Source organism: Dipodomys ordii, unplaced genomic scaffold (genome assembly GCF_000151885.1).
Source record: "Dipodomys ordii isolate 6190 unplaced genomic scaffold, Dord_2.0 Scaffold14, whole genome shotgun sequence".
Taxonomy (NCBI): Eukaryota; Metazoa; Chordata; class Mammalia; order Rodentia; family Heteromyidae; genus Dipodomys; species Dipodomys ordii.
The window spans coordinates 14,745,241-14,771,609 of record NW_012267230.1 but is presented as its reverse complement, the minus strand read 5'-3'; the positions used below and the strand labels follow the sequence as shown (position 1 = coordinate 14,771,609).

Sequence of the window (26,369 nt, the reverse complement as noted above, 5' to 3'; positions counted from 1 at the left end):
AAAATGAATGGTTTTCTTTCTGATTGATGCAGACTGCCCTATTTTGGATTTGAAATCTTAGGGAAAGTTAAAACTTTAAAAATGTGTGACACAGGGCTGGGAAGGTGGCTCAGTGGTAGAGTGCTTGCCTTGCATGCATGAGGCCCTGGGTTCGATTCCTTGGCACCACATAAGCAGAAAAAGCCTGAAGTGGCGCTGTGGCTCAAGTGGTAGAGCGCTAGCTTTGAGCTGAGGAGTTGAGGAACAGCGCCCAGACCCAGAGTTCAGGCCCCATGACCAACAACAACAACAACAACAAAGTGTGATACATGTTTCCTGCTTTTACTTTTTTTTATGTGTGTGATAGTCCTGGGGCTTGAACTCAGAGCCTGGGCTCAAGGCTATGGCTTGAGCCATAGCTCAGCTTCCAGCTTTTTAGTTAATTGGAAGTAACTTTCTAGTTAATTGGAGAGAAGAGTGTCACAGACTTTTCTGCCCAGGCTGGCTTTGTACTGCAGTCCTCAGTTCTCAGCCTCCTGAGTGGCTAGGATTACAGGCATGAGTCAACAGTGCCTTACCTTGTTTTACATTTTATGTTCTGAATATGTCCATATGCTCTCTGCTGCTGCAGTCCAAACCCTCAACCAGTCCATGCTCTGGCCCCAGGGTCCAGGTATCAGAGCCAAAGTCTTCCCCTGCTCCCATCTAGAACTTTCCACATCTGTAGAGCCACCCCACCTTTGAGTTGCATGGTTTTGGAACCAGGAGGACGGGGAGCATGTCCCCAGAGCTTTGCTAACACAGCAGCTATATTTGCTGAGTAATAGGGTGAATAATGCAGTTAATTTCCCTTATTGAGAAACTGATGAACAAAATGAGTGAACATAAATTGAGGAAATAACAGAAATGCCTTTGGCGAGTGTGGTGTACTTGTAGAAGTCACTCCATGTCCTGGGCTGTTTGCAGCCAGCAGAGTAGGTTTGTTTGAAGGTCCCAGATCCCCCTGTTTCGGTCTTTCAGGACTGTGGAGATGTGTGAGCTGTGCAATGAAGTGTGCCTGCTTAGCAGGCTGGAGGACAGGCGCGCGGGTTCCTGAGGCGAGCGCACCGGTGCTCTGGTCATTTAGTTGGAGAGAGGTGGTCCCTGCTGCTGGCAGGTCCCTACTTCTAGGCTGCATCCCCAAAACTACTTGTGCCTCTTACTTTGGGCTGAGCAAACCAAAGCAAGTTTGGCTTACCTCAGGCTCAGGGGTTCAAGCTCAGTAAGGCTTGCCATGATGTGCGGTACCAACAGCAAAGAAAGACAATTTACACTAATTTATGCTATCTATGGTGCTGTCAAAGAGAGGCTTATTGCTGCCTTCAAACCTTTCATTGGAATTTCTCTTTGTGCTGAGTCTTTGCCTGGCGTCTTAAAGAAAAAGTTAGTATTAGACGCCTTAGTGTTCACAGAGGGGAAAGACCTGAGCTGAAGCCTCCTCTGACAGCTCTGAGAGGGATACGGAATGTGGCTTCTTTAGCTGTCTCAGTCCCGGCTCATTGGACACCCGTAGGGAGCGGCGCTAAGCTTGGACTCAAAATGGGGAAAAGGGAGCTTAGTTCTTTATCTATTGCTGAGTAGAATGGGAGTCAAGGAACACTGTGAAAGCTCCCTCAGAAAAGAGCGTCTGTGGGTTGGGCAGGCTCAACCAGGACTTCTTCCATTCAGGCTTTTGATTGTGTTTGTGTTCTGCAGTGGTTTGCTGAGCCATGGAAGAAACAGGGTGTTCTTCATAGCAACAGACTTGGGCCTTAGGTATGTCTTTTATCCCTGTCTTGTGCTGAGAATTTACTTTGTAAGTTGGCTTATTTTTATTTTTTGTACTGGTACTGGGGTTTGAACCCAAGGCCTCTTGCACTCTCCCTTGGCTTTTTTGCCAAGTGATTCTACCAATTGAGCCACATCTCCAGATAAGTCTCACACACTTTTCTGTCTGGGTTGACTTCAAACTGCAGTCTTCAGATCTAAGCCTCTTAGGATCACAGGCATGGGCTGCCAGTGCCTGGTTTACTTTGTAAGTTAAAAAAAATTAAATCAGAGAAATTACTGGGTGTGACCTTATAGCAAGTGAAATGTCAAAGGCTGGCATTTGGAAGCAGCATTGTTAAGTAGAGTTCCAGCCAGAGCCTGAGCTGTGACCAGCTGAGCCAGAAGTCCAAGAGAACTTGGATTAGAAGGCAAGGGATGGTGCTTGGACACAGGCCCTGGGTGTCTCCCCACCCCCTCCCCAGGGCCATTTGATGTTGGAAAATCACTGTTAGGAGAGGAGGGGGAGGGGGATGGCAGGCTGGCTGCCATTAGGAGGGTATCTTCACCCAAGCGTTTGGAGTTGTGCCAGCTTCCCTGGGTTGGCATGTCATACCCCTTTGCTGCTGCTGAGGAAGTGGCTGTGTCACCTTCGCCTGAAGGGGGGATGCCTGCTTCCCTCTTCCCAGCCTCCATATGGCCTTATCCTTGCAGTTTTCTTCCCACCACTTGTGCAGCACCTTAAACTGCTCCCATTCTCCCTTCCTTGGACTCCTAGTAGGCTCTTGGTGCCAGAAGTATGCTCTGTGTGCTCTTCTTCCTCACTCTGCTCCAAGTCAGTGTTCCTGGACTTAAAGTCACACCCATGATTTTATACAGTTTATACCACGAAACTTAAGTTTTTATCATTTTTTTTTTTTTTTGGGTCCAGTCGTGGGGCCTGAACTCTGGGTCTGGGCGCTGTCCCTCAGCTCTTCAGCTCAAGGCTAGCACTCTACCACTTGAGCCACAGCGCCACTTCCGGCTTTTTTTTCTTTTTGCTTATGTGGTGCTGAGGAATCGAACCCAGGGCCTCATGCATGCAAGGCAAGCACTCTACCACTGAGCCACCTTCCCAGCCCAAGTTTTTTTTTTTTTTATCATTTTCTAAACGTCACATTAGGATTTTTAGTGTGCCCCACAGACTGGTCAGCACCCTGCCCTTTCTCTAGTCCCAGCAGCCTGTGCATGTGCTGTCTGCTCTGAGAGATGGCTGCACAGTACTGAGCTCTGGAGAAGCCACTGAAGACCTGCTGAGAGAGCAGAATCTGTGAGGCCAGAACAAGTTCTCAGTAGGAACTGTTGACCCATGGGCCCAGTCATTCTTTGTTGTGGGGTGTCTCCAGATACCAATAATGCTTTCTCCAAAATGTCTCCACTCATTGATAAGTTTCAGATAGGGGACAAAAGCACCCTGACTGATAGCCTACCCCTGGTATAGAATATGTCAGGGTATCTGAGCTGGAGGCATTAGGCATGGCCATACCCCTAAGAGGTTGCTGTGGGACTGCATCTGTGACCACTACTTATATCCTGGACATCTACAGTCCCTGGGGGAAAGGGCTTATTTAATGGTCTGTTTGGATGACCAGGTAGTTTTAGTGGCAGAACTCAGTCTCCTGCACTGAAACTGGCCAGGACCAAGTGACTTCTCTTCTGATGCCTGAGTTCTGTGCAGTGAAAGTGGCTACTCAGGAATGTCGGGCTGGGAAGGTGGCTCAGTGGTAGAGTGCTCGCCTCGCATGCATGAGGCCCTGCCTGGGTTTGATTCCTCAGCACCACATAAGCAGAAAAAAGCTGGAAGTGGCGCTGTAGCTCAAGTGGTAGAGTGCTCGCCTTGAGCTGAAGAGCTGAGGGACAGAGTTCAGGCCCCATGACCGGGGGTGGGTTGGGGGTGGGGAAATGACATGTCTGGGGCTGGCTGTAGTGGATTTTTGCTGCCCCATGATAAACAGCACCAGTAACAACAGAACACATCCTTCCTGTCCTTTATATCTCAGCTTCCCACGGCACCCTCTGTCTTCTCCACACCCGCTCAAGTGGCTTGAGGTTTCCCAGAGCACTTACTGTCTCATTTGTAGACTAGTGTTGGAGAGGAAGCAGGCAGGCTTTGTGCCCAGTGATGCTTTGCTTTTTCTTGAGTCAGTGCTGCCTGGTGTCCTAGGCTCTGCTGGGGTAGGTTGAGCTGTCCACAACATTAGCATTTCTAGCAAGCCCCCATGATCTGGCTGGCAAGTGCGATGGGCTATAAGAGCCTTGGCCACGTGGCCTGGTTGGCACCTAGATTGAGGGATCAGCAGAGTCCAGGACTTGTGCAGACACACCCTTATGAGGGCATTGCTGTCCTGTAAGGATCTGTTCTGGAGGGCTTCATTGTAACCATGGAAACTACTCAGCTAGAAAAGAAGAGCTAGGCACCAATAGTTCACACCTGTAAATCCTAGCTACTGAGGAAGCTGCAATCAGGGGATCAGGGTTCAGAATCAGCCTGGGCAGGAAAGTTGTGAGACTCTTTTTTTTTGGGGGGGGTGGGTCTGGTCATGGGGCCTGAACTCTGGGCCTGGGCGCTGTCCCTCAGCTCTTCAGCTCAAGGATAGAGCTCTAACACTTGAGTCACAGCGCCACTTCTGGCTTTTTTCTTTTTTCTTATGTGGTGCTGAGGAATCAAACCCAGGGCCTCATGCATGCAAGGCAAGCGCTCTACCACTGAGCCACCTTCCCAGCCCAGTTGTGAGACTCTTAACTCCAATTATCCACCAGAAAACCAGAAGTGGCACTGTGGCTCAAAGTGGTAGAGCACTAGCCTTGAGCAAAAGTAGCTTGGGGACAGCACCCAGGCCCTGAGTTTAAGCCCTATAACTGAAAAGAAAGAGGGAGGGAGGAAGGAAGGGAGAGAAAAGGGAAGAAAGGAAGGAAGGAGGAAGGGAGGGAAGACAAAGAAAGAAAAGGTTCCCTATACATTTGCCCATAAACCAGAGGCCCAGCGATCTGCTTCCAGGGGTCTATATGTTTCAGGAGACTACCCAAGAGTCAGAACTCTTGTTAAAATTTGCAGTCAGGAAGTTTTGAGCTGAAGATAGTTTTTCTTGGTAAGTGATCCTAAGGTCAGCAAAAGCATTCTTTGTTGTTTTTTGTCCCTCAAACGGGTGTTTGATACCAGGGTCATCTGTCCAAGAATAGCCAGTTTGATGGGAGGATGTCAGGACCAGTTCTTCAGTAACACCTGGCCTTTTGTCGATGTGCTCCACCTGCTGCCTTCAGTACCATCTTCTCAGCCATTGTGGCAGGCTGGAACCTTACTTCTTGGTGGGGCTGAGGTCCTGACTACCATAAGGAAGCAGTACTGCTCTCCACCTTGACCAAGAACTAACTTTCCCTCCCTCCCTTCCTCCTTTCTTTTCTCCTCTCCTGCACTGGGCTTGAACTCAGGGCTTCATGCTGTCACTTGGCTTTTTTGCTCAAGGATGGACCTCTCTATCACTTGAACTACACCTTCACTTTTGGCTTTTTTGCTAGTTGATTAGAGATAAGAGACTTTCAATTTTGTCTGTCCAGACTGGCTTCAAAATGGGATTCTCAAATCTCAGCATCTTTTTTTTGGGGGGGGCGTCCAGTCATGGGGCCTGAACTCTGGGCCTGGGCACTGTCCCTCAGCTCTTCAGCTCAAGGCTAGTGCTCTACCACTTGATCCACAGCACCACTTCCAGCTTTTTTTCTTTTTGCATATGTGGTGCTGAGGAATTGAACCCAGGGCCTCAGGCATGCAAGGCAAGCACTCTACCACTGAGCCACTTTCCCAGCCCAAATCTCAGCATCTTAAGTAACCAGGATTACAGGCATGAGCCACTGGTGTCCTGATCTGCTTCTAGCTTTTTGCTGGTTAGTTAGAAATAAGTCTTACAGACTTTTCTGCTCAGACTAGCTTTGAGCTATAATCCTCAGAGCTTAGCTCTTGAGTTGCTACAATTAGAGCATGAGCCACCAGCACCAGAATAAGAACTTTCTTGTCAGAGGAAATAGCTTGGTTGGTGGAGTGCTTGACTAATGTGTGAGACCCAGAGTTTGGTCCCCAGTATCAATCTTAGCAATTTTTTCCAGACTGCTTGTTGGATCAAAAGGCTTGTGAATGCAGAGTTAGGTCTTCTATCCTAACTGTGACAGTCACAATCTGAATTTATGTCCAAGATTTCACTCCATATGCAATTGTCTGTTTTTAGGAAACAACACATTCTCCCAAATCTCTGAATTAAGGCATTTTTGACTTGCTGTGTCACTCACTAGCCACTGGTTGACGGCTAGCTCTGAAGATCCTGTTAGGTTTGCTTGTCACTGGCTGGAAACCCCCTCACCTGGTCGAAAAGCAGCTGGACCCATCTTGCTGGAGGATAGTGTTACCATCGCCTCCTTGGGCCTTGCTTGGCAGGAGACTTGAACACACAGAACTTAGGTTCAGGTTTGTAAATGCTTGGATTCAGGGCTTGGGCGCTGTTCAAGGCTGGTGCTCTACCACTTGAGCTGCAGCTCTGTGCACTCCTTCCTTCCCCACTCTGCTCCAATTCAGTGTTCCTGGATTTAAAGTCACACCTGTAATTCAGATTTTATACAGTTTATATCACAAAACTAAGCTTTTAAGCCAGCACCGGTGGCTCACACCTGTAATCCTAGCTACTTAGGAGGCTGAATCTGAGGACCGCGGTTCAAAGCCAGCCCTGGCAAGAAAGTCTGTGAAACTCTTATCTCCAATAAACCACTCAGAAAACTGGAAGTGGCGCTGTAGCTCAAGTGTTAGAGTGCCAGGCTTGATCTGAAGAGCTGAGGGACAGCACTCAGGCCCAGAGCTCAAGCCCTGACCAAAAAAAAAAAAATATTTTATCATTTCCTAAACATCACATTAGGATTTTTAATGTGCCTTGCAGACTGGACAGCATCTTGCTCTATCTTTAACCCAACATCCTCTGTGTGTGTGTGTGTGTGTGTGTGTGTGTGTGTGTGTGTGTGTGCACGCGCGCGCACGTGTGTGCACATGTGCATGCATGCACATGCGCATGCATGCAGTCTGTAAAATACTGTTGATTGTGCCAGCTGCTGGTAGCTCATTCCTATACTCTTAGCTACTCAGAAGGTTGAGATCTGAAGATTGCAGTTCAAGCCAGCCCCGGGCAGGAAAGTCTGTGAGACTCCAATCTGAACTGAACATTGAGTAGGACAGTGATGATAACCAAGGCTTGGCCAGGTCAGTTTCCAGTGATGGAGTGTGCCCAACACTGTGAGCTGTAAAGTACTAGCTCCTTCTGCCTCTCCCATCATATGTCTCAGCAGGTTAGCCTTCTCCCACTGTTCCAAAGTCTAATCTGAGGGTTTGCTTACAGGGCGGCTGGGGAGACTCTTTGCTGGGTCCAGGAACCTTGCAAAGTGCACTTAGAGTGGCATTCTGCACAATTCTTCTGTGAGCCCAGTCCTGGTAGATCACAGTCCTTGCCGGTCTTGAGCCTGGTGATCACTTTTTCCTATTTATCATTGCTCCTGAAAGTAGATAATTCTTGTCATCTCCAAAGGGAGAGTTGTGAGAATCTGTTTAGATTTGTGCTGTAAGTTTAGTGATAGGGAAAAATCATTATGGTATTGATAGAACCTAATCATGAAGTCACTGACTCTGGCAGAGAAAGTTAAGAGTGTTTGCAGTGATTCCAGCAGTGTCGAGGACTGTTTCTAGACATGTCAGAGATTCTGGACTGCCAGCCTTCCTTTTCCTTAGCACAAATCCCTTGGTTTCAGTTGTATTTGACCTGGCTTTATTGCAAAAAAATAAAATAAATAAAAATACATAACCTCACTATTTTAACAACTATTTTCCATTTTGTCAGTGTCTTCTATAGAGAATACTAACATTTTGCAATGTTTGTTGTCTTCTAATTTTGCATTCTCTTACACATATATTTCACTTTTACTTAGAATGAATTCCAAACTTACAAAAAGTTGCCAGAGGGGACTGGGAAGGTGGCTGGCTCAGTGGTCGAGTGCTCGCCTCACATGCATGAGGCCCTGGGTTTGATTCTTCAGCACCACATAAGCAGAAAAAGCTGGAAGTGGCACTGTGGCTCAAGTGGTAGACTGCTCGCCTTGAGCTGAAGAGCGGAGGGACAGCACCCAGGCCCAAAGTTCAGGCCCCATGACCGGACCCCCCCCAAAAAAAAAAAAAAAAAGAAAATACTTTCTAGTATTTGGGCTTTTCTTCAATTTACTAACACTACATCTTCTGAGGATTTCAGTGGGACTTTAAATACCCTTTGGCACACTGGAAAATGAAACCCATTGATCAGATTTTTAAATACTTACTACAAAGTCAGCTGTTCCTCTATCATTGATAAAGTGTTTGGTAGGCCCTTCATTTTTAAACATAGTCGTACATCTTGGAGTGAATCTTGTGTCTTCACCTTACAGTGAATGGTGGCCATAGCAGACCATCAGAAGGAGAACTCTGTCTCTCCTGAGCTATGGAGCAAGTGCAGATTTCCTGATGCTACCATTTGGCAAGAGTCCATGGCGGTATGCTTCTGGCCTCCTGTGGGGAGCCAAGGCGCTCCCACCATACCCCAGGACAGCCCAGGTGCCTGCCTGTCATCACCATCTGCTGCTTCCCTTCTCCACCTCCATGCTCATCATGTTTGGGTCACAGGATGTTCCTTCTAGATTTGTTTTTGTCCTCGTTAGGCATTTTGTGATTTTCAGATGAGCATCTCCAGTAGCTCTTCTCTATGATTTTCAGATGAGCATCTCCAGTAGCTCTTCTCTATGATTTTCAGATGAGCATCTCCAGTAGCTCTATGATTTTCAGATGAGCATCTCCAGTAGCTCTGCTCCATGGTGTCTTAGTTGCCTATTGTGGGCTCACTTACCTTTCCCATGCTTAATACAGTTACTGGTTTTCAGAGCTTTTGCTTCTTCATGATTCTCACTGTGTACCTTTCCTATTTACTTGGAGGAGTATAAAGAAACATTCAGACAATTCAAGGGAAAAACTATGTGTCCATACTCCTTTGTTCTCATGAATTCATATTAACCAGTCTTTTCAGCTATTCGTTTATTTTGTGCTGGTACTGGGGCTTGAATTCTGGGTCTCTGGGTTTCTCTTATCTTTGTGTGTGTGTGTGTGTGTATTTGTGTATTTGTGTCTCTGTGTCTGTGTCTTGTGTATCTGTGTGTCTGTGTCTGTGTGTCGTGGGCACTTGAACTTGGGGCCTGGGCAAGGCTAGTGCTCTACCACTTTGAGCCATGGTGCACTTCCAGCTTGCTGCTGTTGTTGTTGGTTGTGGTGGTGGTGGTGGTCATGGGGCTTGAGCTCTGGGCCTGGCCTGGGCGCTGTCCCTCAGCTCTTCAGATCAAGGCTAGTGCTCTACCACTTGAGCCACAGCGCCACTTCTGTTTTTCTGAGTGGTTTATTGGAGATAAGAGTCTCATGGACTTTCCTGCCCAGGCTGGCTTTGAACCGTGATTCTCAGATCTCAGCCTCCTGAGTAGCTAGGATTACAGACATGAGCCACCATGCCAGGCCATTTCCAGTTTTCTAGTAGTTAATTAGAAATAAGAGTTTTACGGACTTTCCTGCCCAGGCTGGCTTTGAACCCCAATCCTCAGGTCTCAGTCTTCTGAGTAGCTAGGATTACAGACATGAGCTACCAGCGCCCAGCTTCCCTTATCTTTTTTACTCAAGGCTGGTGCTGTACTTTTGGGCCATGTCTCTATTTCCTTAGCCTTTTATATTATCATATTGATAGACTTTTCCCACATTTTTTTTCCAGTTTTTTTAATTTTTTTTTTTTGGGTCCGGTTATGGGGCCTGAACTCTGGGTACAGAGGGGTTACAGTTACAGAGTAAGTTAATGAGTACATTTCCTGTCGAGCATTGTTACCTCCTCCTTTTTTACCACATTTTTAATATCATTGTAGTCCTATGGCTTTTCTCCGTATGGTTTTTTATTTGAATGGGCCTCATCTTGGCCAGTAAAAGTTTTGGCAGGATGCTGCCCTGTCCTTCCCTCCTGTGGGAACCAGTGGGGAGGCCCCTGTTTTTCAGATACAATGTGGGTTCCAGGACCACACTGAGATAAATCCAGTGCTCTCCTGGGTTCTGTAGTGGGAAGGACTGTGAGAGACTAATACCTGGATGCCCTGATTGCATGTTTTATTTTTATTATTTTTATTTTTTGCCAGTCCTGGGGCTTGCACTCAGGGCCTGGGCACTGTCCCTGAGCTTCTTTTGCTCAAGGCGAGCACTCTACCACTGGAGCCACAGCGCTATTTCTGGCTTTTTCTTTGTATGTGGTACTGAGGAATTGAACCCAGGGCTTCATGCATGCTAGGCAAGCGCTATACCACTAAGCCACCTTCCCAGTCCTCATGTTTTCTTTTATAGTTGAGCCAGTGTCACTTCTGTGAGGACACACCATGGGCAGAGCTGGAAAAAACATCTTTGATGATTTGGGTACAATTTTGTGTAGTGTCAGTTTGGCTTTAAGCATTATCTGATCCTTTCTCTTTCCCACTTCTGTTTTGTTATTTAATTGTTTATTTATATGTAGCCTCCTTTGTAACTCAGCCTGGCCTGGAACTCAGAATCTTCCTGTCTCAGTCTCCTGTATACTAGAATAACCAGTGTGTACCACCACAGGCTTCCATGTCTGTTTTTTAACTATATGTATCATCTTTCCTATTTCTGTGAGTAGTCATTTTGTTAACAATTGCCAAATTGCTTTCCAAAAACCTTTGAACAGCAATACCGGTTTTGGATGCCAGCCACAGTTGTATGAATATGCTTGCTTTATCAAAGTCATTATTGAGTGTCTCTGTATATTGTAAACCTATTCAATCATTGCTCTTATCTACTCTTCTCTCTTAATTAAAAGTGCACAGCGCTATCTGTGGTTGCCTTAGCTTGGCCTTGAGGGGTTGGTTAAAGACTGCAGTGCCGAAAGAGAGATGAGGACTGGCCTGCCACACACATCAGGATGTGAGCAGGGAAGAGAGAGGGGAGGGCTTCAGCCCTGATCACAAGGCAAATGGGCTTTCCTGCCCTCAGCAGCTGCTTAAGTCTTACCTCTCTCCTCTGTGCCCACAGTATGATGCTGTTCCCATTCAGTCCAGCGTGGTGTTATGTGCCTGTCCGTCCCCATCAATGGTGAGGGCCCAGACCGAGTCTGGCGCAGCCTCTGGCATTTCCAGCAGTGTCAGCAGGCAGGGATCTACCATGGATGGTACCACAGCTGAGTCCCGGCCAAATACCAACCCCCTGCAGCACGCTGCCCAGCCGCCTCCACAGCCTCGTAAGAAACGGCCTGAAGACTTCAAGTTTGGGAAAATTCTTGGCGAGGGCTCTTTTTCAACCGTGAGTATGTGTTGTACTGCTTGTTAAACAAGCTTGTATCCCTCTCCGTGGCTGGTCGTAGTGGGCCTTGGAGCTAGCATACCCGACTCCACGCCACCGGCCAGGCCACTGGAGTCTGGGGAGGGGGTGGATTTCCTCTAGTAGACCCCCGAAGAGTGTGGCTAAAACATCTAAACCTGACTTCCATCTGGAAGCTGTACAAAGCATTGTTTTATACGGGTGACATGTACATGCAGTACTAGTACTTGGGAAACTGAGGCAGGGTGACTGCTTAAATCCAGGTGTTCAAGGCTGGCTTGGCAGTATTGTGAGACCGTGTTTCAAAAAAAATTAAAAAAAGCATCTCTTGATTGATTGATTGATTGATTTTTGTTTTAAGTAAAATTTGTGGTTTTTGGCAATATTGGGGTTTGAACAACTCAGCAATTTCCATTTGCTAGGCAGGTACTGTGCTGCTTGAGCCATGCCTCTAGCTCAATTTGTGTGTGTGTGTGTGTGTGTGTGTGTGTTTTAAAACACAGTTAAAATTTCATTCTAATATAGTACTAGCAGTTTATCTTGTTCTGTGTCTCCCCACATGTTTTCAGGCTACCCTCCCTACAAGCTTTTCAGTTCCTTAGGTTGAAAGTTAGTATTAATGTTACTATCTCATCAGAGATTTTTGGTTGCATTTAACTACCTTTTTTGAGCACATTTCTTTTTTGGGGGGAGGGGGGACGGTCATGGGGCCTGAACTCTGGGCCTGGGTGCTGTCCCTCAGCTCTTCAGCTCAAGGCTAATGCTTTACCACTTGAGCTACAGCGCCACTTCCAGCTTTTTTCTTTTTGCTTATGTGGTGCTGAGGAATCGAACCCAGGGCCTCATGCATACAAGGGAAGTGCTCTACCACTGAGCCACCTTCTCAGCCCTTTAACTACCTTTTTTGTATCTTTTTTGTGTGTTGGTGGTTGGTTTGTGTTTTGCTTGCTTTAATATGTAAAGTAGTATGCCTTGAACATTTGTTTTCAGTTTCATAAACATAGATATTACCTTGGTTGGTACCCTCAATCATCACATTCATGAGATTTACATTTTCTAGTGTTTTTTCCTCTGAAACTGGCAACCTCAAAAAAAGTTTTCCAGGTGCCAGTGGCTCACACCTATAATCCTAGCAACTCACAAGGCTGAGATCTGAGGATCACAGTTCAAAGCCAGCCGAGGCAGGAAAGTCCATGAGACTCTTATCTCCAATAAACCACTAGAAAACCGGAAGTAGTGCTGTGGCTCAAGCAGTAGAGGGCTCACCTTGAGCTGAAGAATTGAGGGATAGCACCCAAGCCCAGAGTTCAAGCCCCACGACGGACAAAGAAAAAAAAGAACAGCCCAGTCACAAAGGTAGTGAGACTCTGTCCCACAAACAAAATGAAGCAAAAAGAACTGAGGACATAACTAGGTAGATCCTGGGTTCATTCCAAAATACTGTCAAAAAACTTTTTTTTTTTTTGGTCTTTCAATGCTAGAGATCAAACCCAGGGTGCTGTGTGTACTAAACAAGTATCGGGGTGTATACTGTCAATTCAAAGCTCCCACAAAAAGAGATTCTGGCACTGGGCGGCCTCATTTTGTGGTCTCCATTCTCACATGGGCACTGGAGGTGCCTCACTTTTGAGAGTTCCTGAATCACCAGTCTTTCTGGCATGGCCCTTATGAAAGAATCCATATATGAAATTTATTTTCTTTTTATTTTCCTGTCTCTTTTTTTACATTTATAAAGATTCTAAAATACAAAGAACAAGAACATCTGGTTTAAATTAATGCTAAACTTCTGTAGCCCATCCCCTTCTTCCCCCCCCCCCCATCTCTCTCCTTCCATATATGTGTGTGTATTTATTTATTGTGTGCTGGCCCTGGGCTTGAACTCTGGATCTGAGCACTGTCCATGAGCTGTTTTTGTTCAAAGCTAGTGCTCTACCACTTGAGCCACAGCACCACCTCCAGCTTTTTCTGTGATTAATTGGAGATTGGAGCCTCATGGACTTTCTTGCCAGGGCTGGCTTCAAAACAGGATCCTCAGATCTCAGTCCTGAGTAGCTGGGGTTACAGGTGTGAGCCACTGGTGCCTGGCTCTCTTTCTCTCTTATCACCACCACCATCATCATCAGTGATTATTATTATTATTGTTGTTACTATTATTATTAGTTGTGGAGCTTGAACTCAGGGCCTAGGCACTGTCCCTGAGCTCTTTTGCTCCATAATGCCACTTCTGGTTTTCTGGTGGTTTATCGGAGATAAGAGTCTCATGGGCTTTCTTGCCGGGGCTGGCTTTGAACTGCAATCCTCAGATCTCAGCCTCCTGAGTAGTTAGGATTATGGGTGTGAACCACGTTTGCTTGGCTGGTATGCATTCTTTCTCTCTCCCCCCCTCCCTCTCTCTACACACACACACACACACACACACACGGTCACACACAGACAGTTTTTGTAGGTGGTGGGGCTTGAACTCTGAGCCTGGCTGCTGTCCCTCAGCTCTTCAGCTCAAGGCTTGTGCTCTGCCACTTGAGCTACAGCGCCACTTCTGGTTTTCTGGTGGTTAATTGGAGATAAGAATGTCACAGACTTTCTTGCCAGGGCTGGCTTTGAACTGTGATCCTCAGATCTCAGCCTTATGAGTAGCTAGGATGACAGGCATGAGCCACCAGCGCCCAGCTAGCTGGCTCTGTATTTTTAAAAAAATGTAATTTTACTGTTATTATGAAGGTATTGTACAGAGGGGTTGCCATTTCATAAGTCAGATAACGAGGACATTTCTTTTTTGGACATTGCCCCTTCCTTTACTGGTTTCCCTGCCCTTACACTTTTAATTTAGATTATTTTCATTAGCAATCTTTGTGAAATAACTTTGTTTTTAGAAAGATTGTGTTGCCCTTGTGGGGAAAAAAAACCTCAACTCCCAACCATGAAAATAGCTCCAGGGGTTCTGGCTCTTACTGCTCCTTGCAGGAAGAGACCCCTTTCACCACTATGACAGGTCAGTGAAGTTTCCTCTCACCCGCAGCTTTCCTCCTTTATCTTTTTTTTTTTGGTTCCAGTAGTGGGGCCTGAACTCTGGGCCTGGGCGCTGTCCCTCAGCTCAAGGCTACCACTCTATCACTTGAGCCACATCGCCACTCCCACCTTTTTTTCTTTTTGCTTATGTGGAATCGAACCCAGGGCCTCATGCATGCAAGGCAAGCGCTCTACCACTGAGCCTCCTTCCCAGCCCCCTCTTTTATCTTGACTAAGAATGAGGACTTACTTGTGGTATCACCCTTGACCCCGGGTTGTTCTGGGTGTGCAAGAGATGCACCATCCTTCCTGGGCGCTGCAGCTGTCTTGGCCAGTGCTGAGCTGCTTGGGGACAACTGCAGGCCTGCTTGGAACCTGCAGCCTCCACCTCAGATAGGGTTTCCTGCCAATCTGCCTCACCATTTCTGAAACAGCGCTTAGAATTAGACTTCCAGGGAAGGGTGAGTATGCATGTGAAGCAGTGTAGTTACCAGCAGAGCAGAATCTTGACATGGCAGAGCCTAGTGCTAGACAGTGGGCAGGCCCCTGGGGACACTTCTGCTGCCATGGAGGAAATCACAAATCACACGTGATTTTTCTAGAAGATCCTTCTGTTCCTGTGGGAAACCTGCTTATGAAATTCTAGACAATAGAAAGATTACATAAGTATCTCCTTAGAAAGGATTCTACTGAGTGATAGTGTTCTATGACAGCTTCTTCTTCCCTTTTCCCGAGTGCGAAGCTTGCACTTGTGCTTGTGACATGTTCTTCATTCTGACCATGGAAGGGCCAATGCTCCCACAGCACAGCTGTCGCTGGCACGCTGTAGTCAAACGTTGTACCCATCAGTTGCTTCCATTTTGCCTCAGGTGTGCCTAGAGTTTGCTAGTGCAGATTGGTCTTTTCCATGTCAGGGCAGCTGCGTTGGATACCCTGTCCCTGCATGGGGGTATCCTGGAAAGGTGAACTCCTGTGCTGTTTCCTCTCCTTTGCCTTTTATGCCCATGATCACATTTAGTTATCAAATGAAATGTGAGCTTGCAGTGAATATATCCTGAAAGGACATATCTTTCAACGTTTGTTTGTTTTGTTGTTTTTTATTTTTGGTAGTGATAAGCCTCCAGCCTATTCTTTTTTTGTTTTGTTTTTGTACTGGTTCTGGGGCTTGAACTCCCTGAACATTTGTGTTCAAGGTGAGCATTCTACCACTTTGAGCCACAATGCCATATCTGGCTTTTCAGTAGTTAATTGGAGATAATCTTACAGGCTTTCCTGCCCGGGCTGGCTTTGAAGCAAAATCCTCAGAGTAGCTAGGATTACAGGCATAGTCACCGACACTGAGCCCCTGGTTATGGTTTTGAGACAGGGCCTCGATCTTTGCTTGGGCTGGACTCTTCACCTCTGCCTCCCTAGCTAGAATTATGAGGATGAGCCACCAGCACCCGAAGAAGTCTTCGGTACCCACTTGTTGATAGTATTTAGAAATGTTAGTCTAGAAGGTTCTTGAATTTATACTTTCACTACACGATGAAGACTACCAAAAGTTGACCCTTGTGAAAGCACATTAACATGATCAGTGGTTCTGTGCTGTTTGTTGGTACAGAGCTCAAAGTATTTAAATATTTCAAGCCTTGTATAGGAATGGGGAAGTATTTGTCGGACTCTGTTTCCTGGTATGTTTTCCTTTTCCTTTACAGTGTGTTTTACAGTGTGTTTCTTTTTATTTTTCTTCCCAAACCAGGTTGTCCTGGCTCGAGAACTGGCTACCTCTAGGGAATATGCCAGTGAGTACTACTGTGAGCTGTGTACCTGGGATTCGAGGCGGGCTGGGTGACAGTGCGGGGAGGGGTGGGGGAGAGGGCGTGTATTCTACATTGGGAGTCCAAGGCCTGACTAGTCTTAGAGACCATGAAGCTGGTATAAGTGAGTGATTTTAGAAAAACTACAATTAAATGGTATCTTCAGTATTTTTTTTTACCTTTTCCAACTGTAATAACTCACTTCTCTCTACCTTAAGTTAAAATTCTAGAGAAACGTCATATTATAAAAGAGAACAAGGTCCCATACGTAACCAGAGAGCGAGATGTGATGTCACGCCTGGATCACCCCTTCTTTGTTAAGCTTTACTTCACATTTCAGGACGATGAAAAGTTGTGTATCCTTTGTGTGATCAGTGCTACCTGAAGTCCCATCACCTGCCACGTCATAGTTTTTCCTCCTGATTGTCCCCTTCCCTGGAAGGGGAAGGGAAGACCCTCCTCCTCCCGGACCTCAGGAGTTGGTAGGATGCTGCTGTCTCGGTGGCTCCCTCTGGCCTCCGACATCTCTCTTCTTCTCCCTCCATCTCTGCTGCCACTGCTCATACAGCAGCCTTTTCAACTGTTTAGATTCTCTCACTTGTGTGGCTGCCTTGATCCCTCCCTTTTGTCCCTTGGGTCCCCTGCGACCCCTTCTCTCTTTGAGTTGGTGGGGTTCTGGCTGTTAGACGCCCAGCAGTCCAGGCCTGGGCTTTCCTGGAGCAACACTATTGGTTATGAAGCTGTGTCACTTCCAGAATTACCTGAGACAGCCCTCTTTATCAGGGAAGGAGCTTGTGTAGCTCACAGTTTGGAGGCTGAATGGCCAAACAATACTGTGCAGGCCGTGGCCCTGTGGTGGATGGTGGATAGTGCATATGTCTGAAGGAGTGATCACATCTTAGGCCGGGAAGCTGAAAGAGTGATAGAGTGGGGAGAATTACCAGTTAACAAGGAGTGAGAGTCTGTCTCCTATTTAATGACTCAAGGACTATCCACAGGTCCTGCCTCTTACAGTTTCTACCACCTTTCAGTACTGCCACCCTGTGGACCAAACTTCTAATCACACGTACTCTTGGGAGATACCCAAACTCTGGCAGCTCTGGCATCACACTTGACTTGGTATTCTCCCACCATTGTAGCCCAGATGAGGGTGCTCTTGTAGTCTGATTTCCAGATGGCGCTGGCTAGAACAGGTGGACATGACTCAAGGTCTTTGTCTGGTGGTATATATGTTCTTGATCATTTAGGCAAATTCCAGAGTCCTAGTACATTTATCTTCCATAAGCATGAGATCAAACAATGAATTCTGCCCCCACTGCAAATCCTTGATGTTCATTGTGTTGAGAAGTGACTGCAAGATATACCCACATACCTGCAGAGAGAAGGCGTCTAGGGACATCCTTGCCACAGACTGACAGTAGGCAGATGGAGCTACAGAGGAACCATTGAGGCTCTACACCAGATACAATGAGGGAGAGGAGGAGAATGAGTTCAGAAGAAGCCTGTCGGAGACAAGGTCTCCCCCCCACATGCAGCTCTGACTGGACCACAGCCTTAACAATAAAGAATCTTTCTCATGCCGGACACTGGTGGCTCATGCCTATAGTCCTAGCTACTCAGGAGGCTGAGATCAAAGCCAGGTTCATAGCCAGGGTAGAAAAGTCCGTGAGACTCTTATCTCCAATAAACCACTCAGAAAACTGGAAGTGGTGCTGTGGCTCAAGTGGTAGAGCACTGACCTTGAGCTGAAGAGCTGAGGGACAGCGCCCAGGCCCAGAGTTCAAACTCCAGGACTGACCAAAAAAAAAAGAACCTTTCTCGGGTACAGATTAAGACTGAAGGGGGCTTGAATGCTGCTATCTCCAGCTCTTGCCAGGCTGGTCTGTACCTATTTTTCCTCATGATATAGGGTCATAGCATGAAAACAAGAACATTGCCATTGACCTCAGCTTAGTTTCGGTCCTGTCTTTAGCTTTGTTTCCTTTGAGTCTCTCTCTAGCACACATCTCACAAATAGATCAAATGAATCAAGAATTTTAGAAAATGGTTCTCTTCCAGAGCATGTCACTTTTATGCATAGGAGGAATGGCTGCATGTGTGGATTGTTGGTACCGCACACCGTGCACAGAGGTTGAGGCAAGGCTCAGAACTGTGCACTGCCCTGTAGGTTCAGTTGGATCCCGTCTCCCTGAGCTGTACCTCTATACTTGAAGCCACCATATGTTTGTTGCTTGTGCCTTGGCCAGGGGTTGCAGGCAGGCCTGCCAGCCACCTAGTGGTTCCCGCTCATAGGCCACAGATGCCTCTGGGGATTATGTGACCAGAAGTGCAGTCTGCACTGAGATGCCATCTGTACTTTTCCAGGGACTGTGTCATTATATCTTAGAAGGAACCCTACACTGAAGCCTGGTCCTGGAGCCGGGCTTGGATCTGACTCAAAAAAGAACAACTGTCTTGGGAGCACACAGGTACCTTCAGTTTGCGTTTAATAAACATTTCTTACTGGATTGTTAAGTCTATTAAAAAAAAAAAATCTTCCCTATTCTTCCTTAACTGTATGATGTTCAGATTTTGGCCTTAGTTATGCCAAAAATGGAGAACTGCTTAAATACATCCGCAAAATTGGTTCATTTGATGAGACCTGTACCCGATTTTACACAGCTGAGATTGTATCGGCTCTAGAGTATTTGCACGGCAAGGGCATCATTCACAGGTAAGAGAGCTCCCCCTCCCCCCCAGGGGCAGTGCTCACAGGACCCTCACTGTAGTGACTAGGGTTAGTGGCCATGTGGCCTGTAAGCTACGACTGACAGCCAGGCCAGCCCTCTGGGGTTAGCTCTGACTTACTTTGTGGCAGCTCACTGAGAGTTGAGAAAAGGCGGGTGGTGGAAGGAATCTGCAGTCCCCGCCCTTACAGTCTTACACCATCCATCACCGGTCACCATGGCTGTGTGTCTTCCTGCAAGGCAGCCACTTGTATCACCTGATACTTTCATTTTGTTACTTGTAGCTTTTCTGTCTTCTTATTTCTGATCTCATTTCCCAAGAGTTTATTCTGATAAACTCAAATTGAAAGTACTCATAAGCTCTTTATGCATTGAAAAATGATAGGTTATTTTTCCTTAAAAAGTTTATTAAAAGTGACATAGTTATAACTGATATAATTTGATTGTACTTATTATATGCATTTTCTGTTTGGTGTGAACTTCAGGGGTTAGATTCTTGGTTCTTAATCTGTAAACATGATAATTACTCATCAGTTATGTTTTATTACAATGCACAATGATAATGCTGCTCTTTTAACTATTTCAAATGTAGAAATCTTACTTTTACAGGGACCTTAAACCAGAAAACATTTTGTTAAATGAAGATATGCACATCCAGATCACAGATTTTGGAACAGCGAAAGTATTATCTCCAGAGAGCAAACAAGGTGTGTGTGAGCTTGATTTCCAGTAGGTAGAACCTGACTAAGCTGAAAGCTGAGAGCAATTCCAAGAAATGTGTTACATTATGTCCTCTTGATAGTTAATGTGCCTGAGGCCTGCCAGAAGGTCTTAGGCCGCGCTTGTGTGTCTAGTAGTGGAGGGAGGCTCTGGTGGTACATGATTCTGCACAGTGCCAGTGGACCAGGCATGAGGTTGACTCCTGTGGATGCTGCAGGAAGTGTCTCAGGGAGCGTGCTCCTGGACTCGGATGCCTTCTGCCTGCCCATCCCTCTGTGTGCCCCGTCTGCTGTGTGCAGATGTCTATGGTAGCTCAGGCATTCTGATTGTAGAATCTACAAAATTACAGGAATGGTGGCTGATTTTGCTGCTGGTGTACTGGCTGACCTTTCAAGTCCTGTCCCTTTGAGTTAGCGTTTGGCCACCAGGACCAGAGGAGGTTCTACACAAGCCTCTAGCTGCCAGGGAATGGCTGACTGACTTTCTGATGCGGACTGGATAGAAACCACATGCTCTAGAGGTGTAAAGAAATGCAATTGAACTGTGGACTGCTGCAACCTTGGTAGAGAGGATGTGGTCTGAGAGGAAGGGTGTTGACTTGTAGGTTAATTAATCTCATGAAGGGGTCTTGGCCCTAAAGCACGTGACCTGTGGTCAGGAGGGTGACCTGTCTCTTCCTGCACTTAGGGTCCCTGTAAGAGAAAGACCCTGAAGTACAATGCTGGGGGATGCGTGCTGTCCACAGGCTTGGAGTGTGTGTACACGTGTGTACGTGTATGTGTACGTGTACATATGGTCTAGGAGAAGGTTCTGACAGAAGCATCATGGTGCCCTGGTTGCTTTCTGAGAAGGGATGCAGTAGTGAAAGGTGGTGGTGCTTCAGCCTCTCCACCAACAGCAAACTGGTTCTTGGGAGTTTGAGATGATGACAGCAGATGGAGGAGATGCGTATTGTGTTCACACAGTGCTGCTGGAAGGAGCTGACAGCTTCCCCCCAGCAAACCTTACATTTACTCCTGCTGGAGTTCCTTTGGCGAATGTGCTTGACCTCTGTGTAGGTCCTGAGGGGATAGGCTTCCTCCTGGCTTGGGGAGTTCCACAAGTTCTAACGTGCCATCCTTGGGGAGTGATGTAAGGCTTGGAATTGAGGAAGATGCTCTCGTTTGCTCAGATGGGATAGCCTGGTGCCCTTTTCTCCTTCTGATACTTTTGAGATGCCCTCAGAACTGGTCTGTTTGACTGGTTCCTAGCAAATAGTGCCCATCTTACTGGCAGGTAATCTTATTTTTATGGACTTGGTGTAACCTCATAGAATTAAGTGTCCATGACAGTTAAGTCAGGTTTTCTTGTGGTGATCTGTCAATCCCTTGTCATACTTGTGCAAACTCATCTCAGCTGAGACAAACCCACTGTGTTCAATCGTGGGAACCTCCCAGCTGGGCTATGCTTTAAGGCATTTCTTTCTTCATGCAAATTTTCTTCACAGTTTGATAATTTAGCACAGGGCTACACTTTAATTTTTTTTTTTGTCAGTCGTGGGACCTGAACTCTGGGCCTGAGTGCTGCCCCTCAGCTCTTCAGCTCAAGGCTAGTTAGTGCTCTACCACTTGAGCTACAGCGCCAGTTCTGGCTTTTTCTGCATTTGTGGTGCTGAAGAATCGAACCCAGGGCCTCACACATGCAACGCAGGCACTCTACCACTGAGCCACCTTCCCAGCATGCCACAAGGCTACTTAAAAATACATAAAAATTTAAATTCTGTGGTGAAATAAACCTTTTTGGAAGCAGGAAGCTAAAAAACCCTTAGGTTGTTATCAGCAAGGGACAATCGCTTTTGCATATGGAGGAGGTGGCAGAGGAGGTTTTCTTGCTCCTTAGAGAAAAAGAGAATAACGCATGATTTGTTTTAGTAACTTATTCTCACCTTCTGTTTGAAGTTGTTCATAATCTTAGAATCTCTCTCTGATTGGATTCTTTTTCATTTGCGGGGAGGTAGTTTCCCCAAAACATCTTGAAAGCTTCTAAATAAAGTGCTGGTGGGAGCCAGGTCCTAGGCTCCTCATCTGTTCAGTGGGCATGTTGTTCTGTCTCCCTAAGTCTGCTTGTTCACCACAGACTTGCATTTAGAGGGAGCCCATAGGTAGGTTGGGGGCTCTAGCCACAAGGGCAGGTGGCGTGTGATAGAGCCAGGCAGCTGTTGAGGGCCAGGAAGGCCCATGAGGACTTCTTAGTTGTCCTCACCAAGTAGCTGTGTCCTGGTGAGAGCAGCTAAATTACTTGGAGTAAGACCCTCATCTGCCCCTGGCTTTTGCCCTCTTTCCAGAAGCCTTGAGGAACTCACGATATCCTGGAGGTTTAGACATGGGGTTTGTTCCTGGAAAGCTATATTCTGTTCTACGAAGGCCTTTCTGGTATTCTTCCGAGCGTGGAGGGTCAGCAAAAGGAAGGGAAGAGGCCAGCAGATGTCAGTAAGTGGCTAGAGTGCGGACAAGAAGCTTCCTTCGCTGCAGTGGCTCCACAGGGCTGCCTGAGGATGCCCATTGACTGGAACCTCAGACCACCTGCTGGCCTGTGGGTTCAGAAGGCAGGCCTTAGAGCCAGCCATCTTGGCCTTGCTGTCATTTTAGCATGGCCAATTTGATAGGCTTTCATGTTTTCATTTGCACTTCTTTGGTTTGTTACTTAGTTGAATGCCCTCCTTTTGGTTTTGGCTCTTGGTTTGGTTTAGTTTCCTCCTGAGCCTTCTTCGTTTTCCTTCCAGTAACTTTCAGGATCCTGGCAGGACACACAGGAAGCCATGAAATTGTCATAGTAAACCATGTACTGAAGGGACCATTTACAGGGCTGCGGAACCAACAGGCTGGTCCGTGTAGTGGAGCTATGGCCGGAGGGGCTCAGAAACGGGGCTGTCTGCCTGCATGGCAGCAGGTCCTCTTGTTCTTGGGGTTGCCAAGGGGTCTCCAGTGAGGGGTGGGTCTAGAGTGTCTAGGTGCCAACCCTGTGGCCTGCAGGTAAGTGTCACACAGGCTAGGACTGGAGGCACCAGAATGGAGAGGGTTCCTGGGATGGAGGCCCGAATCTTTCTTCCTGAGCTGTTGGTGACTGAGAAGAGGTGCTTCCTGGCGACAGCTATCTGTTAGCAGCTGCCTGGTGTCCAGCAGTGAGCACAACACACAAGATCTCTTTCTTCGTGCTGCCCCTCTGTGGTGGCAGGATGATGAGTGGACAGGACAAGTGCCTTTTACACTCAGTTGTCAGAGGAGAGGGGTTCCAGGGATGAGGACACATGTTCTGGGGGTCAGCAGGTATCATCAGGTCGGGTCTGGACAGTTGGATTCCTAGGACTTCTCAGTTCACACTGGTGACCAGTGCCAAGCTCATGATGAGCTCGGCTACCGTGCTGTCCTGATGAATGGGCCAGGGAGCCACTTTGGTAGAAGTCAAGGAGTATGCTTTGGAGTGTGATCCTTTCTCTTTCTCTTCTTCTCAGCTAGGGCCAACTCATTTGTAGGAACAGCGCAGTATGTTTCTCCAGAGCTGCTCACAGAGAAGTCGGCCTGTAAGAGGTAATCACTTATCCAACTGTCCTCCTCTCCATATCAGCTATTAGGGTTCTTCATGAATTCATTGCTGATGTGCTGTGCCACATCGAGTTACTGCAGATCAGGCAGGTGGAAGGGCGGCATCTTCCAGTTCCAACTTTAGGAAAAGTCTAACAGAGAAGCATCTTCCTGAGGAGTGGAGCTGGGAGAGCTGGCCAGGACACTTCAGTCCACTCTTGATCAGTTCATGCTGGTAGAATACCAACCATGAGCAAAAAAGCTAAAGCAAGAACTTGTGGCCCTAACCTAAGTTCAAGCCCCAGTTCCAGCACAAAAATAAGTAAGAAAATAAGTAAGTGAAGGAAGGAAAGGAAAGAGAAAGAAAGCAGTACAGTTATGAACACAACATGTCCCGAACCCCACATAGGAGGGAACTGAAGCTGTCACCTTTCCTGCCATCATGCTGTTTCCTGGCTCGTGCAGCTCTCCTGTCCCCCTCCATACACTGAGATGACCCCACAATCTTCACCACTCTTGTGTTCTAGCTTCCATTACCAGCTGCCCAAGCATCAGTGCTTACCTTTGGGCCACACTGCCAGTCCATTTTGGAAAAGTCTCTGTCTGGACTGGCTTTTTATCATGATCCTCTGGATCTCAGCCTCTTGAGTAACTAGGATTACAGTGTAAGCCATTGGCACCCATCTGTACAAGAATTTTTTGTTTTTTTTGGTCGGTCATGGGGCTTAAACTCTGGGCCTGGGCCCTGTCCCTCAGCTCTTCAGCTCAAGGCTGGCGTTCTACCATTTGAGCCAGAGTGCCACTTCCAAGAATTTTTTTTGTTTTGTTTTTTGTTTTGTTTGTTTTTTGGTCCAGTCGTGGGGCCTGAACTCTGGGCCTGGGCCCTGTCCCTCAGCTCTTCAGCTCAAGGCTGGCGTTCTACCATTTGAGCCAGAGTGCCACTTCCAAGAATTTTTTTTGTTTTGTTTTAATTGGGGATTGAACTCTGGGCCTGGGCGCTGTCCCTCAGCTCTTCAGCTCAAGGCTAGCACTCTACCACTTGAGCCACAGCGCCACTTCTGGCTTTTTCTTTTTGCTTATGTGGTGCTGAGGAGTCGAACTCAGGGCCTCAGGCATGCAAGGCAAGCGCTCTACCACTGAGCCACCTTCCCAGCCCAAGAATGTGTGTGTGTGTGTGTGTGTGTGTGTGTGTGTGTCTCTCTCTCTCTCTCTCTCTCTCAGTTGTTGTGGGACTTGAATTCAGGGCCTGGGCGCTGTCCTTGAGCTCTTTTGCTCAAGGCTAGTGCTTTACAACACTTGAAGCCACAGTGCCTCTTGCAGTTTTCTGGGTTAATTGGAGATAAGAGTCCCATGGGCTTTCCTGCCCAGGCTGGCTTTGACCTGAGATCATCAGATCTCAGCCTCCTGAGTAGCTAGGATGACAGGCATGTATAAGACTTTTTTTTTTTGGTCAGTTAGTACTTGGACTGGGGGGCCTGGGTGCTGTCCCTGTGCTCTTTGCTCAAGGCTAGTGCTCTACCACTTTGAGCCACATTTCCACTTCTAGTTTTCTGGTGGTTAATTGGAAATAAGACTTTTCCTGCCTGGGCTGGCTTTGAATCATGATCCTTAGATCTTAGTGCCCAGCTTGTATAAGAATTTTTTAAATGCTCAGTTGAAACAAGTCATGCCATTTTCTGAACTGTACCCATACCATGAGGTAGGATTAAATCATACACATATCTGGTTTTAAGGGACGGGAGCTCGCTGGAGGCTGAAACTGGGGTGGTGTAGATTGAGTGGGCAATGAACCTTGCTTATTACTTTTGCCAATACCATTTTTCTTTGTCTTTTCCCTACCTTAAAGTTCAGACCTTTGGGCTCTTGGATGCATAATATACCAACTTGTGGCAGGACTTCCACCTTTCCGAGCCGGGTAAGAAGGAGCCTGCACTTGTCAACCGACAGCAAGTAGGAGGGTAACACCAGGGCTCACACCCAGCTGAGGAGGTGCAGCTGTGCAGGGCTTGTTGGCTTGTGAGTGCTTGAGAAAGAGCAGACTGAGATGTGCCAAGAGAGGGCACTGGCTGCCGCTAGAGGTTCCAAGTCCTGCTCAAGTGACTTCCTCTTTTTTTTTTTAATTCACAGAAATGAATATCTTATATTTCAGAAGATCATTAAATTGGAATATGACTTCCCAGAAAAATTCTTCCCTAAGGCAAGAGACCTTGTGGAAAAACTCTTGGTAAGCATTTTGAATTTTCTATGTGAGGGGTCCCACAGCCACTCAGCAAATCCTCTGACCCCATGTTCAGAGAAGCAGCCGAGAGGCCCTCCTGCTGAAGGAAAGATGTATTTAGGGTGGACAGTGATTATAGACAGACACATATCTTTATATCATATCATCTCCTCTCATTATCATCCCTTTCACTTTCCAAATGCCTGACTCTTGACTTTAATAAGACAGGAAATTACTGCATCATTCTACATGTGCTCATCACCACATGGCATTGTAAGTTATTGCTGCTAGAGCAACTGGGATTTATTGCAGTGGCAGATGGCTGTAAATTCTACTCTGACATCTGCTGATACCACCTTTAGAGTAAGCTGCATGCAAGCTTTATAAAGATCAACCCAGGTAATGAGGCAGAGAGAAACAGGTTTACCTGGGAAAGATGTGTCCATTTGTATTCTAGAGAAGGAAGCTTCCCAGCCCTTATGGCTTTGGAGCCTCCCTCCTTTCTAAGTCTTTAGGAATAGGTCTGTTCTACCTCCAGAGGCAGGACCAGGATCAGCTACTCCTAGCCATCCTCCTGGCCTCTTTCCCCCACTTCACCCCTCAGTGAGAGTAGGCTTGATCCACTTGGGAACCTGGGAGGCTCAAGCTCATCCCTGGGTGAGACGATGTTCCACTGCATCTGTGAGAGCGTCTTCCCAGACTCTGTTTCTCCCTTCTTTGTGGCTAGAGTCATCAGTTCATTTCACCCTTGTTTTAGGATTTATTTATTTAGTGTGCATCCTAGGGCTTGAACTCAGGGCCTGGTTACCGTCCCTAAGCTGCTCTGCCCTCCTCCGCCCCCTCTCAAGGCTAGTGCTCTCCTATCTGAGCCACAGCTTCATTTTCCGCTTTGTGATAGTTTATTGGGAATAAGAATTTCATGGAGTTTACTGCCCTGGCTGGCTGTGAACTGCAGTCCTTAGATCTTAGTCTTCAGAATAGCTAGGATTACAGATAGGAGCCACCAGTGCCCAGCTGGTTTAGTATTTTTGACTTCATGCTTTTTAAAAAGGAATCTTCCTTCTCTCTTCTCTTCTCTTCTCTTCTCTTCTCTTCTCTTCTCTTCTCTTCTCTTCTCTTCTCTTCTCTTCTCTTCTC

At 46.9% G+C, this 26,369-nt stretch overlaps 1 protein-coding gene across 2 annotated transcripts in view; it reads left to right on the top strand.

The window, feature by feature from the left end:
- The first annotated feature begins 10,884 nt into the window (after positions 1–10,884).
- Positions 10,885–26,369, top strand: part of Pdpk1 (3-phosphoinositide dependent protein kinase 1) — a 28,193-nt gene continuing 12,708 nt past the window's right edge. For both annotated transcript variants that reach the window (XM_013011620.1, XM_013011618.1), the window contains exons 1-8: positions 10,885–11,185; positions 15,951–15,993; positions 16,227–16,364; positions 18,577–18,721; positions 19,344–19,441; positions 22,945–23,020; positions 24,861–24,929; positions 25,142–25,238. In XM_013011620.1, coding sequence (XP_012867074.1) covers positions 10,976–11,185; positions 15,951–15,993; positions 16,227–16,364; positions 18,577–18,721; positions 19,344–19,441; positions 22,945–23,020; positions 24,861–24,929; positions 25,142–25,238 — 876 coding nt within the window. In that variant the 5' untranslated portion in view covers positions 10,885–10,975. The remainder of the gene's footprint in view (positions 11,186–15,950; positions 15,994–16,226; positions 16,365–18,576; positions 18,722–19,343; positions 19,442–22,944; positions 23,021–24,860; positions 24,930–25,141; positions 25,239–26,369) is intronic.